Source organism: Sander lucioperca, chromosome 9, assembly GCF_008315115.2.
Source record: "Sander lucioperca isolate FBNREF2018 chromosome 9, SLUC_FBN_1.2, whole genome shotgun sequence".
Taxonomy (NCBI): domain Eukaryota; kingdom Metazoa; phylum Chordata; class Actinopteri; order Perciformes; family Percidae; genus Sander; species Sander lucioperca.
Genome location: NC_050181.1, coordinates 27,938,568 through 27,955,135, shown reverse-complemented (window position 1 = coordinate 27,955,135; position 16,568 = coordinate 27,938,568). Strand labels below are relative to the sequence as shown.

Genomic DNA, 16,568 nt, shown 5'->3' with positions numbered 1-16,568 from the left:
ATCTGGAATTCAACATTTTCAATCTCCTTTAGATTAAAAAATCGATGGAAAAAGAGGTGTTGACAAGCCATCAAGCGCGTTGACAGTCGACCACAAACAGCCAAAACTAGACAGCATTTGGTTAGTGGTTGGTGCTAAACTGAAGCTTATCGCTGTTTTTTCAAAGGCTACTCGACGTTGAAATAAGAAGCATCGTCAACCCAGCAGTTAAAATGTGAAGATTTGAGATCTTCCTCCCCCTGTGCTTTGACCTGAATGTAGAGCAGATGTTCAGAAGTGCACATTTAAGCCAGAGGAGACAAAGTAAGTTAGGCAAAGTAAGACAAATAAGAGCTTTTATCTGGCCTGTTATGGTGTGCTGGCATGCTGCTGAGTGTGGAAGGCCTGGGTGTAACTGGGTTAAGGGTTAGGTCAGAGCTCTGTCCCCTAGATGAAGGTTGTGTTGTTGAGATGGATGCTAGCAGGAGGTAATCGTCCACTACGGAGGTAAGATGCCTCTGTGTTTGTGTGCCGGAACAATGTTTGCTTACCGTGTTCTCGGCCGACCAACACGGCCCTGTGTGTGTGATGGCGGGAACAGCATCCTCTCTGGACTCATTCTGTGTGTGTGTGTGTGTGTGTTAGTATGTGGACATGATGAAGAAGGCCCACGTCACCGTCTTGGAAAGGCATGCACGTTTTCACACGCACAAACAACCACTCACATACACACACATGGAGGCCTGACAATGAGCTGGGGGAGAACGAATGCAGGGGCTGTGTGTTCCTCTGAGAGAGAGAGAGATCTGGTGTGTAATGGCCAATGGCCTAGAGAGGGCGAGGGAGGGAGACAGGACCATGCATGGCCTTTCCGTCATCCTCAGCCAGAAAGTCATTGCTGTCAGAACTTTTTCTCTCGCGTTGTTATCTGCCACTTCTCCCAGCCTTATCTGGTCATTTCTTATCAGACAAACTCTACAATGACTTTACTAGGACAGGAACACTCTCCATCTGTCTGCATCACCCCCTCAAGAGTTGTTGGTGGTCTCATCGTGTCAGTGCTTTTTCAAATGGTCACTCCAGCACTTTCAGTGTAAGCTGTCTGTTTACCCATCTATCTCAGGCAATATTGATTGACAATACCATGCTGCAAGAAGTCAAATCTCCAGCTCAACAAATTATTCATGATTTAGGTTTTGCAAGGAGGACAATTTTTACACTTGTACCAATGGATATTTTTTGCAGTGTATTCCCTTACTGCCTCCCCTCATCTCCAGTCTATTTTCCTCTCATGGCCTCAGTGTGGTTGTCTGGCTGGGGAACAGAGCAGGCCAGTGGTTGGCAGGGAAGAGTGAGGGCGAATAAATTACGGCTACTGCACAAAGACAGACGTCATCTGAACATCTTAATTTCAGCCATTCGTTTCCCCCCAGCTCATGTTAGTAGTGTCTAAGCAAGTTTCCCTGTGCGCAGCCACACGTGTGACTTTGGTTTGTGTGTCACGTGGGACTACGGTGAATTTATTTATTTTGTTTGTGTGTTTCTTTTTTAGATGCCACAGAGGATTCAACAGAGCTCCTTTATTTGCTTTCTGGTTGCTGTGTTGGCACAACGGTTGGCACAACTTTGTCTTTTTGCCAAAGCTCCCTGATTGGCTCCGCCTCCCAGCTGATAGCTGCTGTTGCTGGGACAACTATCTAGCTTTACTACAACAACAAGGGTTTTGACAGGAATAACTCTTTGATGTCTTGTGTCAGTGGGGGATTTCACTTGAAGATGTACAGTGGGGGAATTTCTGATGTAACAGTGAATTAGGTCATCTACGACATCTGTGAGAAATTGATAAATATATCAGCTGTGTATACTTCATTCGACTCACTGTACTCAGCTATAGAGAGGAACACTACAGCTTGTTGTGGTTAAATTGAGGTCGAAGCTAAAAGCAATCACACTTAAGCACTCGCAGCATTCAGAGTGCCACTGAATCTGAATATTTGTTTTATCAGTCAAATTCTAACTTTTGATTGCTCAGCTGTTAAAAGTGATCAACAGATTGAACAACATGTTCACGGAATTTACCCCATCGTTTCCCTTTAATTCATCTCTCGTCATCACATCCTGTTTGTCTATCTAAACACACATGCATAATCAACCCAAGCGGCGCACTGCATATGAAGCAGAAATGACACACAGTCCGAGAAATTCCCGCTGTTGTCACATCTGGGGCTGAACGAAAATACGCCCCCGGTCACCTGACTGTAAGTGGTGTCCCAGGTGGGCGGCGTTTTGGGCCAGCGGTTTGGGGTAAGCCCTTGCGCAGGGCGCTGAGTCATGAGGGGGTTCCCCAAAAAATAAAATGCGTAATGCTCGCAAACACACTCTCACTGTTTCCTCCGTATACATACAGTACTGAACGCTAACTCATAGCTGGTATAACCACATTTCATCACTTTGGTATCATCTGAAAGAACCCGAGCTGGTATGTAACACTGTCTGCCGTCAGACGTGTACACTATCTGGTTTCAGAGTACTGAGTTCCTCACACTGTGCTGGTAGAGTGGCTGTGAGCAATGTGATAGCCAGGGTAGCGACGGGAATAGACGACTGTTTGGTCACAGCAGACATAAACACACACCCTGTATAAAAGTGGTAATTACAAAACTCCCCACTGTGTCCTTGTTTGCACTCACCAGTCCCAACCAGGTCTCTTGCGACATTTCTCTTTGTATCTCTCGTTCCTATTTTTTTCTGATTCCCATGTCACACTCTCCTTTCCTTTCTCCTTTATGCCATGTGTTTTATTATTTTACTATGTTTGCGCTACTCTTTCACATGTGATAGTTGACTTAGCCGTCCCGGCTCTTCCTGTTAGGGCAAGATGAGCCTTGTTTGTGTGTCTGCGTGCCTGTTAGGCTGCACAGTGTGTCTGTGTTAGAAGAGAAAGCGAGAGTGAGCGAACAAGAGCCCCTCGCTCCCATTGTGTCGGCCTCCCTTCGCCTCTGAGCCACCTTCAAGTTTTCCACGCTGCTCTGAAACCAGGTGCCACCTCAGAAGTCAGGAGGGTTTAGTGACGATTCTCTGTCTAGAAAGTCAGAAAAGAGAAGCAGCAGGACAAAGAGGTTGTCGGTTCATATTGAAAGCAAATACCACCCTCAGCCCTGAATTATATCATGTGTTTTGAGGCTTCGTATATCATCATATTTCTGAGTATTCTGTTCACTTGGCTTCATATTGTTTTAATGACAGCTTGACATGAATGTTTTTGTCTTCTTTGTCTTTCAGGGTTGCGGAGCCCCAGAGAGATGATTGGCAGCCAAAGCTAAGACATAACACAACTGTGAATCAAAAACTTGGTGCTACTCTTAAAGGTAAGCTCAGCATGAGTATGTGTGTGTATCAGTTTGTCTTAAAGCATGTCATGTGCAGCCTTGACAGTTAATGCCAGCCTATCTTCACGTAGCAGCAGAGCCTGGTGAATGATGATCCCAGTGAGTCGGAAGGGGTGTGTGTGTGTGTGTGTGTGTGTGTGTGGAGGTGTAGGTGTAGGTGTGTGTGTGTGTGTGTGTGTGTGTGTGTGTGTGTGTAGGTGTAGGTGTAGGTGTGTGTGTGTCGATTGAAATATCCCCAACTGGGCTTAAAATAGAGACAGAGACATCCAGAGTTGGTGGGAGGAAGAAAGGCAGAGAATAGGAACTGGTGGGAGGAAGGACTGCGTATGACCAGAGCTAATTTAGGAAAACTGGTGGAAAACTGAGCAAGAGAAATGAATCATAACCTGTGTGTGCATGTCTGTTACTCTCCAACTAATGCATTATACATCACTTGTCACTTTTTTTTAAATGTCACATTATGTGTCTTTAACATTTGGAGCCATAAGGGACAAGTCATGTATAATGCATAAATTGGAGACTTGCACACACAGGTTATGATTCATTTCTCTTGCCATTGAACAACTTGTTACTTTTATGTTACACTTCCACTGTGACAAATATATCCAATCAAATGGTCTTGACATCTTTGAACTGGTGTCATCCTAATTAAGACTGAAGTAATCGGGAGATTAAGGTGGGATATTGTTATTTACGGATAAATCATCTTTAGCATAACAATTTAACAGATGACAAAACATTCGGATTTTTAAATAATTTTATCTGTTATATCTTCAGTGCAAGTATGTGTTTTTAACAGCAAAGTGGTGAATGTGTGTAGGTGCAAATACATCCCTCCTAATACAACATACCCTCTCAGGTTTTGTCAAGGATCTCTTTTGTTGTCTTTTTTTAATCGAGGTACATGCACATCTTTGTATCTTGACACCTTCTGTCTTTTGTATTGTGTATGTGTGTGGGGTGTTTCAGAAAGCAGGGAGGGGAGGGAGTTATCTCTCAGCTTCTTTTATGTTTTCCCCTCAACCGTTTTTCTTTGTGTTGTCTCTGTGTATGTGGTAAGGTGTGTGTGGGCGTTTTCATGGCACTGTTCCTACTCTCCACTCCACCTCCCTTCATCCCTTCTTCTCTTTTTTCCTTAATCTATCCTTCCATCCTGTTCAGACCGTCTGTCGCTGCTGCCCCCCTCCCTCTCCATCACGCCTGCCGTAATGAGATTAAACCTTAGTGTATCCACCGGGTATGCACACACACTTTATATATACACCGTTCAGAGCACTGCAACACACACACACACACACACACACACACACACAATCATCCACTTAAGAGAGCACAGTATTTTCTCTCACATGCACTAAATCAGCAAATGCTGACACAACCATGCAGCTTGCACACTTGGCATTGCTTCCAACACTACACACACACTCACACAGACACACTTGGCATGTGACCAAGGCCTCTCACTCTTAGTCTTTCCCTCTGTCCGTTGTTATCAGGAGGCCCATGGTAAGGATTACAGTAACCCCAGGTCTGTCCTCATAGGTGAGCTCCTTATTGAGCCATCTGGGCTTCAGTAATAATTCTGTTCTGTTCCGAGTGGCTTACTGGCGCCTCTTACAGGCTGACTGGCTCATAGCAGCCAGCTACAGACAAAGACATCCATTGTGATTTAAGTCTTCAAGAGAATCTAAGTTATTCTAATCTTGCTTGGGGGGATGTCTAAACAAAAACAGAATCAGAGGAAATGTTAGTGGTGGGAATTAGATGTAAATAATAGTAAATAAAAGGGTTTAATTAAGGTTTTCTCTCCAGTCACAGTAAGCTCTTCATTGCCCTATATTTGACTTGCACCACCTATATAATAGAGAACCCACTGGCATTTATTGGCTTTTCAGTGTGTCTCTGTCTCACTCGTTGTCATATAGTGACTCTCCTGTTCTTCTCTCTCTTACTGTAGCTAATAGGCTTTGGGGTTCTTGGTGCTAAAGACAGAGGAGTCGGGCAGTACAGATATTCTCAGTGTTGGAGTGAGGCCCTCTCTGTGCTGCAGTGGAGGGCTTCACAGACACAGCTAGTCTGGTGAGTAAGAGCTCTCTAATGCACTTTAATAACATTCACTGACAGACATTGTGTTGTAAGTATATGATATACAGTACATACTGCTGTTATGCAAGTTTAAAAAAAAAACAGTACCAGTAGTCTATAGAAATATGTGGCAACATGTGTGTGAACATGTTTAAAGTAAAGAATGCCAATTCAAATAAATCATCTCTTTCAAACTGCTATATTTAAGTTAGATGAGAGATAAAAACATGTAAAAGTAATAACATTTCTGAGTCTCAGCGACAGCCCATAATTTTCATGGACTAACTAGTAATTGTAGTGCAATAGATTTTAAGGTAATCTGTTGAACACTGGTGTTTGTTGCAAAATGAGAAGTCTGTCATTTGACCACAAACCCACCATGGACGTCATAATATTGAAAGATCTTGGTACTTTATAACAGTAACACAGAGTGATTATATTTTCTATTTATTAAGATATTTAATGATAACCTTAAAGTCATAATACTAATATCCGCAGGCTGGATGCATCACGCAGTAGAGCAGTTTGGCGGGCGTGGCACACGGGATTCCTTCCCTCTGGACGGACTCAACCGGGGACCATGGGCTCCTGTGGGCGGCCGTGCCTGGCAGCCACCTGCCAGGTCTGTGTCCATGGCAACACACACAAACTCTTGCGAACCTCTTTGTTAACTTTAATCTTTAATCAGCTTTAACGTGTAATTAAGTTTTTATAGCAGAACTGAAGTAAAAGCTCAAATGTACTTAACAACCTTGGTGTAAAAACTGCTAGGAAATGTCATCTGACTGTACCATGTGTGCTGTCTCTGTGACTCTGCAGGTGTTCGCCTGGAATAAACCACCAGCTCCTTTCCCATCTACCTCCTGGTCCTATGGGCGGACTGAACCATCCCAGTAAATTCTTTAGTAATGGGTAAGTCATGCACAAAATCATCAGTGAAAGAACAACATTTAGAAAGTGACATGATGAAGAAAGCATGTGGTGTAATCAAGATCTGTTTTTTGTTAGTTTGTTGTAATATATTTGAACCCTTTTGTCTTCTTTTTGCTGTCCAGGCCCATGCGAGGATGTGAAAAACTTGAGCTCCCACAGCCAATGTTACCAGGTCTGCAGAGGGAGCAGCAGAGACCTCCTCATCATCATCTTCACCCTCCACCTCCCCACAGAGCATGGGAGCAACTAGGTCAGCTGTATGAATCCCACCTCCCTCCTCAAGGACATCCTGTTGTGCCACTGCCCAATGAGCACTCACTTCGTCCCCATAATGGAGGCTATGCAGGCAGCAGCGGCCCTCCCCCCAACCCCCATCTTCCCCCCAACAGGCCAAACCAACTGCTGAAGGTCAGTGACAATATTACAGGTGACGATATGGTAGATTTACGCACCAGAGTTTCATAGATTAAAAAACTGACTCTGTTCACGGTTTCTGTGTTGTCTTTACTGTCTGCTTTAGTTTGGGGGTCCTCAGGAGCAGCATGTTCCCCGGGGTCCACCATTGCTGGGAGATGAGATGTGGGCTCAGGTGCACCAGGTAGGAGCTCTCTAATTGGCTATGATCATGTTTCATCATCCATATAGACACAGAAGAATCTCTGTTCTGGCTGTCATTACTGCTGCAACCAGACAGATGAAAGACATACGCAATTCAAAACCACTGTCACCGAGCTTTGGCTGAATATTTTAGCAATGGAATGTTTTTGAACTGACACTGCAATAGTTGGACTAGTTATCTTCATCTGCCACAGCACTGATCCTTTCATTTTTCTGTTCACAGCAGAGGGGCTACCCAGGGAAGATGCTAGGGGGTCAGCTGAAGAGGCCAGGCCCTCCATTGGGAGAGCACTCTGTTATCCAGCACACTCCTCTGCCATCCATGCACACGTCCTCCCGCCCAGCTGCAGAGGACTGTCCCAGCCCCAGCAAGAGAAAAAAGAGTTTGGATCAGGTATAATTTTTTATGTTGTACCAAAACAGCCACAATGAGTAGAATTGTATAACCTCAATTCTAGATTTTCTCTACACTTTAGTTTGTTCTTGTTAGTCAGACCATTGAGTTGTAAATGTTGTAATGTCCCACTCCCTGTGCAGGTATCCCATCCTGGACTGCAGCGTTTCCCTGGCCCTGGCCAGTCTTTGCCATCTCAGCACCAGTCATCAGTCCACCACCTCCCTCCAAAAGCTGCCTTCTGGAATCCCCTTCACAAGAACACTCCTTGGCAGCCCCAGACTTCTGACCGCAAGAACCCACAATCGCAGGAGTTCCAGCTCAGAACAGTAAGAAAATATCCTTTCATTAGTTATATGGTACTTAGAGCCAGGGGTTGATATTTTACTATTGACCGCAGTCTTTATTGGATTGAGTGGTGCCATAAAGATCTATTGATTCCATTAACTGTCTGAACCTGACAGAGAGTATTGTTTGCTGGGCTGTAAATAACACGTTGCCCAAAATTGATTTCCTTTTTTTTTTTTTGTTAAGTGCAACAGTGATCAGATCCTGTTAGTTTTATGTTACTCTAATCAAATCCTCTGTTGCGTTGTTGCTCATTCTCTATCGTATAACAGGAAACCAACAAACAAGGAATTGGTAGCTATGCCCAAAAGTCCTCTCCTGCCTCTTCCACTCCTTCAAACTTCTCCCCTCCACCAAACTCCTCCCCGGGAAGCTACAACCAGGGATGTGCTCCTCAGCTCCAGAAAGACGCATTCCAACCTCAGGCTGTAAACCAGCAGTCCCCTCACTCCTCCTACCCCAGCTCCAAACCCTGCCAGACCATGGAGCCTCGTGGTGCTCACAACCAGAGAGGCCCTCTCATTGGGGGCCAAGGTGGCGGCCAAGCTACCTCTCACACGGCATCTACCCCAACCAGGGGAGACAGAGATCAACACCTACATGCCCAATTGTCACCAGCAAACCCTTCTGCAACCAGCAACAGCAGCAGCAGCAGTGTGCCTTACAGCCACTTCCAGCCTCATCCAGGGCTGGGGCACAAGGGTCCCCCTCCACCTCCACCTCCTGGCGGCAGCACCTCAGTACCTCATCATCTGCAAAGTAGGCCCCATGAGGCCTGGAGATACCAGAGCAGGCCCAGCAGTCACTCCCTAGTGAGTACAAGGCCTTTATGCTCATTTGTACCAATTTATATATATATATATATAGTTTGTTCTTCTGCAGTCATAGATGCTATGGTGATATGACGCAGCAGGTGTTTTTACTAAATAAACAGTACTACACTTCATCTGTTAATCCAGCTGCAGTTGTTAAGATAGTGATCATGATTCCATTTATTAATTGAAAATTGTTCTGTATGTGTCTCTTCAGGAGTCGGGCATCTACAGGCCTCCAGGACTGCTACCTCAGAGCCAGCAGAGCCACAATCAGGTCGTGGATAGCCGGGTTCCAGTTCCTTCCCAGCATCACCATCATGTTAGCCCTCCTCTGCCCCAAACCAATTCCACTCGAACACCTGTCATCACAGCCAATCTTCCCATATCCCAGGCCTCTTGCGCCATCGGTGGCTATAGTAACAGCAGGAGCTCTACTGGTGTAACCATGACTGGTGTCTCCACGGTGAGCACGTCCCCCCCTGCTGGTTGCCCTGTGAACAATGGCAGCAGTAATACCAGTTGGCAGAGAGGAAGAGAGCCAGTAACCCAAACCTCCACCCGTGGCATCACTAGCCCCATCTCTCAGCTGGATGCTCTGCTGCAGCCAGGATGTCAGAGAGGCCAAACTACCACTGCCAACCAGCTTCACCAACAGGAGCTGCCCAGACCACAACAGGGACCCACCAAGTCCCGGCCCACGAAGGGGAAGACGTCATACTATGCTCAGACAGAGCTGGAGCAACCTCCTACATTTTCCTCATCATCTTCGTTGTTCTCCTCAGGGCACCAGAGGGCAGGGGACAGTGTGATTACAAGCAGAGTTTCAAATCCTCTTCCTAGCTCTCCTACTACATACCGCTCAGCTCCACGCTCTACTGGCAATACTGCACCTCAGCCATCCCAGCCATCCAATCCATCCATTCCAGCCCTCTCATCCAGACTGGGTCATGATTTAGAATTTGCCGTGACACAGGCGTACTCTGAGCCCCAGATTTGTCCACCAGCTCAGACCTCTGTTCCTCAGTCCATCGAAGAGGCTCTAGACAAGCTTGATGCAGAGCTAGAGGGTCACATGCAAGCTGAAGAAAGGAGGAAGAGGGACAGAGAAGTTGAGCACGAGAGAAAAATGAGAGAAGAGCAAAGGCAAAAGAAAGAATGGGAGATGAGACAAAAGCGGGACGAAGATAGGAAGAGGAAGGAGCTGGAGGAGGAGAGGAAGAAGAGAGAACTGGACAGACAGGAGGAGGAGAGGAGAAGGAGAGAATGGGAGAGACAGGAGCAGGAGAGAAAGAGGAGGCAAGAAGAGGAGAGGAGGAGGAGAGAAGCGGAGAGGCAGGAGGAGGAGAGGCAAAGGAGAGAACTGGATAGACAGGAGGAGGAGAGGAAAAGGAGGGAATGGGAGAGGCAGGAAGAGGAGAGGAAAAAGAAAGAATGGGAGAAGAAGGAGCGGGAAAGGAAGAGGAGAGAGTGGGAGAGGCAAGAAGAGGAGAGGAAGAAGAGAGAAGCAGAGAGGCAGGAGCAGGAGAGAAAGAAGAGAGAACTGGAGAGGCAGGAGGAAGAAAAGAAAAAACAAAGAGAGTGGGAGAGGAAAAAGGAGGAGAAAAAAAGAATGGAGCGAAAGAGGGAGGAGGAACTGTGCAGTGCAAAAGGCAAAGAGCAGACTGCTATTGAAAATCTGGAGAGACTACTCTCCTGCAACACTTCCCCAACACGGCGACCTCCTCGGCTCTCTTCTGTTACTGCACCTCCTTCAGACCCATCACCCCCCAGCTCCCAGGCTTCACCCCCTTACCCCTGGCTAAGCCGTGGTGGCGCGCTCCCCTGTCCACCAGGCCAGACACCTACCACCACTGCTCCTGTGGAAAGACTGCGGCCGCCCCCCCTTACACCTCGGCCGCCCCCCCTTACACCTCAGACGGAGTATGCCAGAGAAAAGCAGAGACAGAGGGAAATGTGGAGCAACAATGGCGGAACGACATTCAGACCCTCATCAACACACAATACCTCAGGGATGAACCAGTCGGCATACCCCAACAAGCCCCCGACAATGCAAGCCGCACCCAACCAATCCAAAGACTCAGCCACGGTGAGAGACAGCAGCCAACACTCTCTACCTACCTTGGCACTTAGAGAACCCCCCAAACTGTATCAGGCTTTTCCCAGAGAAAATATCACACCACCACGCTTATCCTCCAGCTCCATTAGGGAAATCCTCCACAAGCAGGTGACAAGTAGTGGTTTGGAAAATGCCAGCAGTTGTGGCCCTGACTCTGCCCAGTTTGAGGAAGAGCCCTCTGAGTTGTCCACATTGCTTCCCGATGGTCTGGCTAACATTATGGCCATGCTCGATGAATCTATCAAAAAGGAAGAGGAGATGTATAACAGTGAAAAGACTGGGTCCACAGGTCTTCTTGACAAGTTTACTCCTAGTGTCCAGCCTATCAAGAGCTACCTTTGTGCCCCAGACCTCATTCCAGCAATGAAGCATCAGCCCAACCAGGAAGACTTTGGATCCAATCCTCATGCTAGCCCTCCTGTGCTCAGTCGCCAAGGCTCTCTGGCTTCCCCTTGCAGCCGAACATCTTCTCTCAATGAGGAGGATGAGGACTACCTTAAACCTTCTCCAAACCCTAAACGGTCAATGGACATGGGAGTGGGGAACACCAATTACCGCCACAGTGACCTGGCTAAACTTTACGGCCTCCCAGAGCAAACTAAAAGTGAGGCTGACGAGGATGAGGACGAGGAGGACCCTGAGACACCCTCTTGTTCTCCACCACCCCAAAGACCCCACCTCCACCAAACAGGTGTAAACAGCATGTTCAATACCCTAGCAACAGTTCTAGGGAGCCAGAAGTATGCTTACCGTGGTGGACCTTTTGGGAGACCCCCTCCATCAGCTCTGCTTGGGGTCAAATATTCCTCTTCACTGTCACTGGGCCCTGATATATGCCGCCAGCAGCAAAGCAGTTCTCCCACGTCAGATTCAACTCAGCCACCATTCAGTCCAGCTGTCCCACCTCTTAAGTCCTCCCCTCCTCCTCTGCTAGAAGACAATAAATTGAAAATAGAGGGTGCTGATGTCTGGAGAGATGATGGAGAGACAACAGAGGACAGAATAAACTCTACCAAAAAGGAAAGTATTTCTACCATAAATCCTATTAAGGTGGTCAAAGAGGAGCGGTTGTTGACGACCATCTCTGAGTCCTCGCTGGCAGAGTTGGGCAAAAGCTGCGAGGTCATGCTTAGTCGACAGTCACTTCCTAACAAGAATTCCCTCGATAAACCCGATGGCCATGTCAAAGTGGAGGACAGACACAAACCTGAGAAAGTAAAGGGACACAGAGAGAAAGACAGACACAGAGATAAAGAGAGGGAGAAATATAAGAGGAAGCAAAGTCACAGCCACAGGAGCACCAGGAAGCATGAAGATAGGAAAGAAAAGAAGAAACATCGAGAAAAGAGAGAGGAGATGGTCATCTCTTCTTCTTCATCATCATCATCTTCCTCCACTCATTCCAGCTCCAGCCACAAGCGGCACAAGGATGGCAAGAGCGATAAAGAGAAGAAGGATCGCAGAATTCTTGGCGACCTCAACCTCCAGAGCAAAGAGGGGTCTGAGAATAATCGGGGTCATTATGACACAGATAAAACAAAATGCAACGAACCATCCGGTGCCAGCCCCACCAGTGAAGGAGAGCATTTAGAATGGACCTCGAGAAGTTCTAGCGAGAGATCTTCTGAGGAGAAAAAAGACTCTGAATCTGGTTCTTCATTGGGTTCAACGGACTTCTTGAAACTGAAGGCGCTGTCAGATGGGCCACCCAAAGAGCTAAAGATTCGCCTCATCAAAGTAGAGAGCGGGGACAGGGAGACATTCATAGCATCTGAGGTGGAGGAAAAGAGGATCCCATTGGAGGAAATCAACATTAAGAACACTGCCAGTGAAATCATCAGGTCCTGCAAGTAAGTGCACTATGGAGGACAACTTTTCTTAAAATCAATTTAATGTAAAATGGTCTAGATTTTACAAGGCCTTTTTGCATATTTCAGGGATTCATTCATGAGTCTTAGTCTAAATAACTCATCAGGTAGCTCATGCGCACAGTAGTAACAGAAACCTGTTTTGTATCTTCAAGTTTGCATCTGTTAATGTGTTATTTTTTCTGTTGCAGGGGGGCCAGAGTGAAAGGGAAGTTCAAAGAATCTTTCTTGCTCCCAGCCTTCTCTGTCAAGCCCACCATGACCTCGGGTGAACCCATTCCCAGAGAGAAACTCAACCCTCCTACACCCAGCATCTATGTAGGTCATTTTCATTTCTTTTGATGCATATGGAAATGAACATTGTATATATAAGTATACATGGTAAACAAAGTATGATTATAAATTAACAAACAAAGAAAAAGGTGGAAAGGCACTTTAATGTTTAATCAGACAGCACACAAATAATACATTCTTCAAAGCAACAGAACATTAAGTTGGTTTAATATGTAGTGTACAATATGCCTAATGTCCCTGTGCTGCCCTCTTGTGGCAATTCATTGTGCATGATGACAAATTACCTGAAGCAGTTTTCATTACTGTGTATTGACGTGATGTTTCTTCTCTGTAGTTGGAGAGTAAGAGGGATGCATTCTCCCCTGTGCTGCTGCAGTTCTGTACAGATCCTAAAAATCCTGTGACTGTCATCAGAGGCCTGGCTGGATCTCTACGACTCAGTAAGTTTACACTTGTGTGACTGTAAATGCAAAATTCATGGTAAGCTCTCCTGATACTTCTGGAGAAAGAATAGTCTTAGTATTAGACATTTTGACCCATTAGTTACAGACTATATTTACTACATGTTTGCATCAATTGGTTGTATGTGCCTAATGTTCCCTCTCATTGTTTTTAGACCTGGGGCTGTTTTCTACAAAGTCACTGGTTGAGGCCAATGCAGAGCAGGCGGTAGAGGTGAGGACTCAGGTGCAGCAGCCTGCTGATGAGAACTGGGACCCCAGTGGGATGGGCCAGACATGGCCCTGCGAGAGCAGCCGCTCCCACACCACCATTGCCAAGTATGCCCAGTACCAGGCCTCCAGCTTCCAAGAGAGTCTGCAGGTAAATATGTTCTAGTACTCTTACTCTAACCACTTCAGCTACCACTATTTCTGCATTCAAGCACACTGTATATTTAAGCAATATTACAAGAGAGGGTGTGATTTAATGTCATTAAGCATCACTGAAGTGCCCATAATATGACAATTATACATACAACAGTTACCTAAAAGATAATAAACTGCATTAATTTTGTGAGGCAATTTGCTCTCAAAAAATTAAAAAAAAATAGTCAGCCAGCTAACTTAAGCTAACGTTAGCTTTGTAGAGATCATGGGATTTCCATGCCACACAAGTGGCTGGGTTGGTTCGGTGGGTGGAGCGGGCACACATATATTTGGAGGTTTGTGCCTTGATGTGGAGGTTCAGGGTTCAACTCCGACCTGTGACGATTTCCTGCATGTCTTCCCCCCTCTCACCTGTGCCCTCCACTAAAGGCGGAAAAGCGCCCCCCCCCCCAAAAAAAAAAAATATATATATATAAATAACTGCTTTACTAGCTCAATCTTGTAACTAAGATATCTGCTGAAATAAAATTGACAGATTTAGCTTCTATACATCTGCAAACTTCACATGTAGCAGTCACCCAAACATTTCTAGTAACAGTTGACTTCAGAGAGTTGTTTAATCCGATGAATCACTTTATGTCAATATGTTGGAGAGCTTGTGTGTGTTCCACTGTGTTTCGTGATTTATTTACAAATGTTTCAAAAAAGGTTTTGATTCAACTCTGGAATGTTGACATTGAAATGGAGTAATATTTTTAGTGATAACCATGGTGTGCTGTCATGTTGATGTGAGCACATTCTAAATGTCTAGTTGACTAATCGGATTGCTTGGTCGGATCTACTTGTTGTATAATTCAGTTTAATGGTTTAGATAGAGTCAGGCTCTCCATGTTTCTGTACTCTGTGCTGCAATCCAGTTGATAAAACATGTTGTGATCTATGTCTTCAGGAGGAGAAAGGCAGCGATGAGGAGGATGACGAAGATGAGAAGAAGCCTTCTTACAGTTCTGATACTCCAAGCAAGGACAGCTCTAAAGAAAGTAGCAGGTAAGAATATTGTTAAAAGAGGGCAAAGTTTACAAAAAGTGTGTTTTGCGATTTGTAGTAATACTTAATGTTTTTCTCCTCCTCAGTGCTGAGCAGAAACAAGTGGGGAAGATAATTAAGTTTGGCACCAACATTGACCTCTCAGATCCCAAGAGGTGAGCAATGGTGGTCATCATTACAAAATATTTGAAAGCCACTAAATATTTTTTCACATGTTGCATTGCCCTCTGGTGGTTGAGTACATAATACAGCAGCATGATAGCATCAAGCAAAGCTCCTTTGTATGACATCTGTTTATATCAATGTAGATACTTTTCATACATTACTAAAGATTCAGTTCTAACCTGCTATCTCTGATCAGGTGGAAGCCTCAGCTTCAGGAGTTGCAGAAGCTGCCAGCCTTTATGCGTGTAGCATCTAGTGGAAACATGCTGAGCCACGTCGGACACACCATCCTAGGCATGAACACTGTCCAGCTCTACATGAAGGTTCCAGGGAGCCGAACACCAGGTAAAGGACTCTTTACATCTTTAGTTCAAACAATATGAAACATAAGTTACTATCTGAATTAAGATATGTTCATTCTAAAATCAACAGGTCACCAGGAGAACAATAACTTTTGCTCAGTGAACATCAACATCGGCCCTGGAGACTGTGAGTGGTTCTCTGTCCATGAGAACTACTGGCAGGCCATTAGTGACTTCTGTGAAAAGTGAGTAGACCGAGACACATCTGAGAATGCAAGCTGACTTTGTTTAGTACTTCCCAAGTCTGAGTGCAAGGGTTATTTAAGATGCTAGCCCTACACCTTTCTACACACAAACATCATAGCTCTAACACAACTTTTTCCTCGTATGTGCTTAGGCACGGAGTGGACTATCTGACAGGGTCCTGGTGGCCGGTGTTGGAGGACCTCTACAAAGCCAACATCCCAGTGTACCGCTTCATCCAGCGGCCTGGAGACTTGGTGTGGATCAACGCTGGAACTGTTCACTGGGTTCAGGCCGTAGGCTGGTGCAACAACATCGCCTGGAATGTTGGACCTCTCAATGGTAAGGAGTGCACCATCTAGTGACCAAATAGAGATTACTCAACAATAGTAAGAATATTTTGTAAGACAGTGTTCAACATTGTTTGTTTCACATTTTCAGCTTACCAGTACCAGCTGGCCCTGGAGAGGTTTGAGTGGAACGAAGTGAAGAAGGTCAAATCCATCGTCCCCATGATCCACGTGTCCTGGAACGTGGCCCGCACTGTCAAGATCACCGACCCAGACACTTTCAAGATGGTCAAGTGAGTACAGATGAACTGTCAGTTTCAGTTACACCCACTTAAAACTAATAAGCCTTCATCTCACCAAGAGAGGTGGAAGAAAATATCTCTGTACCAGAGAACACTTCAGTCAATATGAACATTATACCATTGATGGATTGTTCTATTAGATTGCATTTGTAATGATACATACTAAATATATATATATATATATATATATATATATATATAGTTAACTCGCAATTAATCACACTTTTGTTTTATTTGTACTTAAAAAGTCAAGTTTTTCATGCTCTTATCACCATGGGAGCAGACAAATATGCTTGCTTTTATGCAAATTGCAACAATTAAAAAAAAAAAAACTGTCTAAAATATTCTCCAGAATAACCTCAAAGGTACTGTAGTGGTATTTGAGACTCGACGTACTGCGTGGGTATCTCAATTCACATCGACAGTACATGCAAATAACTTCAGTCTTGTCAAGAGAATCATCTGGAAGGGCTTTGAAACGGAACTTGCTATTTAAAAGACTTTTTTTCTTTATCCATTTCTGCTAGCCATCCACAACGTTACTGCTGCATTG

The 16,568-nt window shown here is 45.3% G+C and overlaps 1 protein-coding gene and 1 long non-coding RNA gene across 6 annotated transcripts in view; one reads left to right on the top strand and one right to left on the bottom strand.

Moving 5' to 3' along the window:
- The window catches only part of kdm6ba (lysine (K)-specific demethylase 6B, a), a 114,469-nt gene that overhangs the window by 93,466 nt on the left and 4,435 nt on the right, over positions 1–16,568 (top strand). For all 5 annotated transcript variants that reach the window (XM_036004741.1, XM_036004743.1, XM_036004740.1 and 2 more), the window contains 19 exons: positions 3,262–3,347; positions 5,326–5,447; positions 5,952–6,075; positions 6,273–6,365; positions 6,509–6,794; positions 6,907–6,984; positions 7,228–7,398; positions 7,542–7,727; positions 8,019–8,558; positions 8,776–12,527; positions 12,737–12,863; positions 13,174–13,279; positions 13,456–13,661; positions 14,616–14,713; positions 14,800–14,868; positions 15,075–15,223; positions 15,311–15,425; positions 15,578–15,765; positions 15,865–16,006. In XM_036004741.1, the coding sequence (XP_035860634.1) occupies positions 5,957–6,075; positions 6,273–6,365; positions 6,509–6,794; positions 6,907–6,984; positions 7,228–7,398; positions 7,542–7,727; positions 8,019–8,558; positions 8,776–12,527; positions 12,737–12,863; positions 13,174–13,279; positions 13,456–13,661; positions 14,616–14,713; positions 14,800–14,868; positions 15,075–15,223; positions 15,311–15,425; positions 15,578–15,765; positions 15,865–16,006 (6,425 nt within the window). In that variant the 5' untranslated portion in view covers positions 3,262–3,347; positions 5,326–5,447; positions 5,952–5,956. The remainder of the gene's footprint in view (positions 1–3,261; positions 3,348–5,325; positions 5,448–5,951; positions 6,076–6,272; positions 6,366–6,508; positions 6,795–6,906; positions 6,985–7,227; positions 7,399–7,541; positions 7,728–8,018; positions 8,559–8,775; positions 12,528–12,736; positions 12,864–13,173; positions 13,280–13,455; positions 13,662–14,615; positions 14,714–14,799; positions 14,869–15,074; positions 15,224–15,310; positions 15,426–15,577; positions 15,766–15,864; positions 16,007–16,568) is intronic.
- On the bottom strand, positions 14,545–15,967 carry LOC118495758. The gene is made up of 3 exons (XR_004898189.1): positions 15,870–15,967; positions 15,058–15,781; positions 14,545–14,697 (listed from the first exon to the last, which is right to left on the bottom strand). It is a non-coding gene; the product is annotated as an uncharacterized LOC118495758 (long non-coding RNA).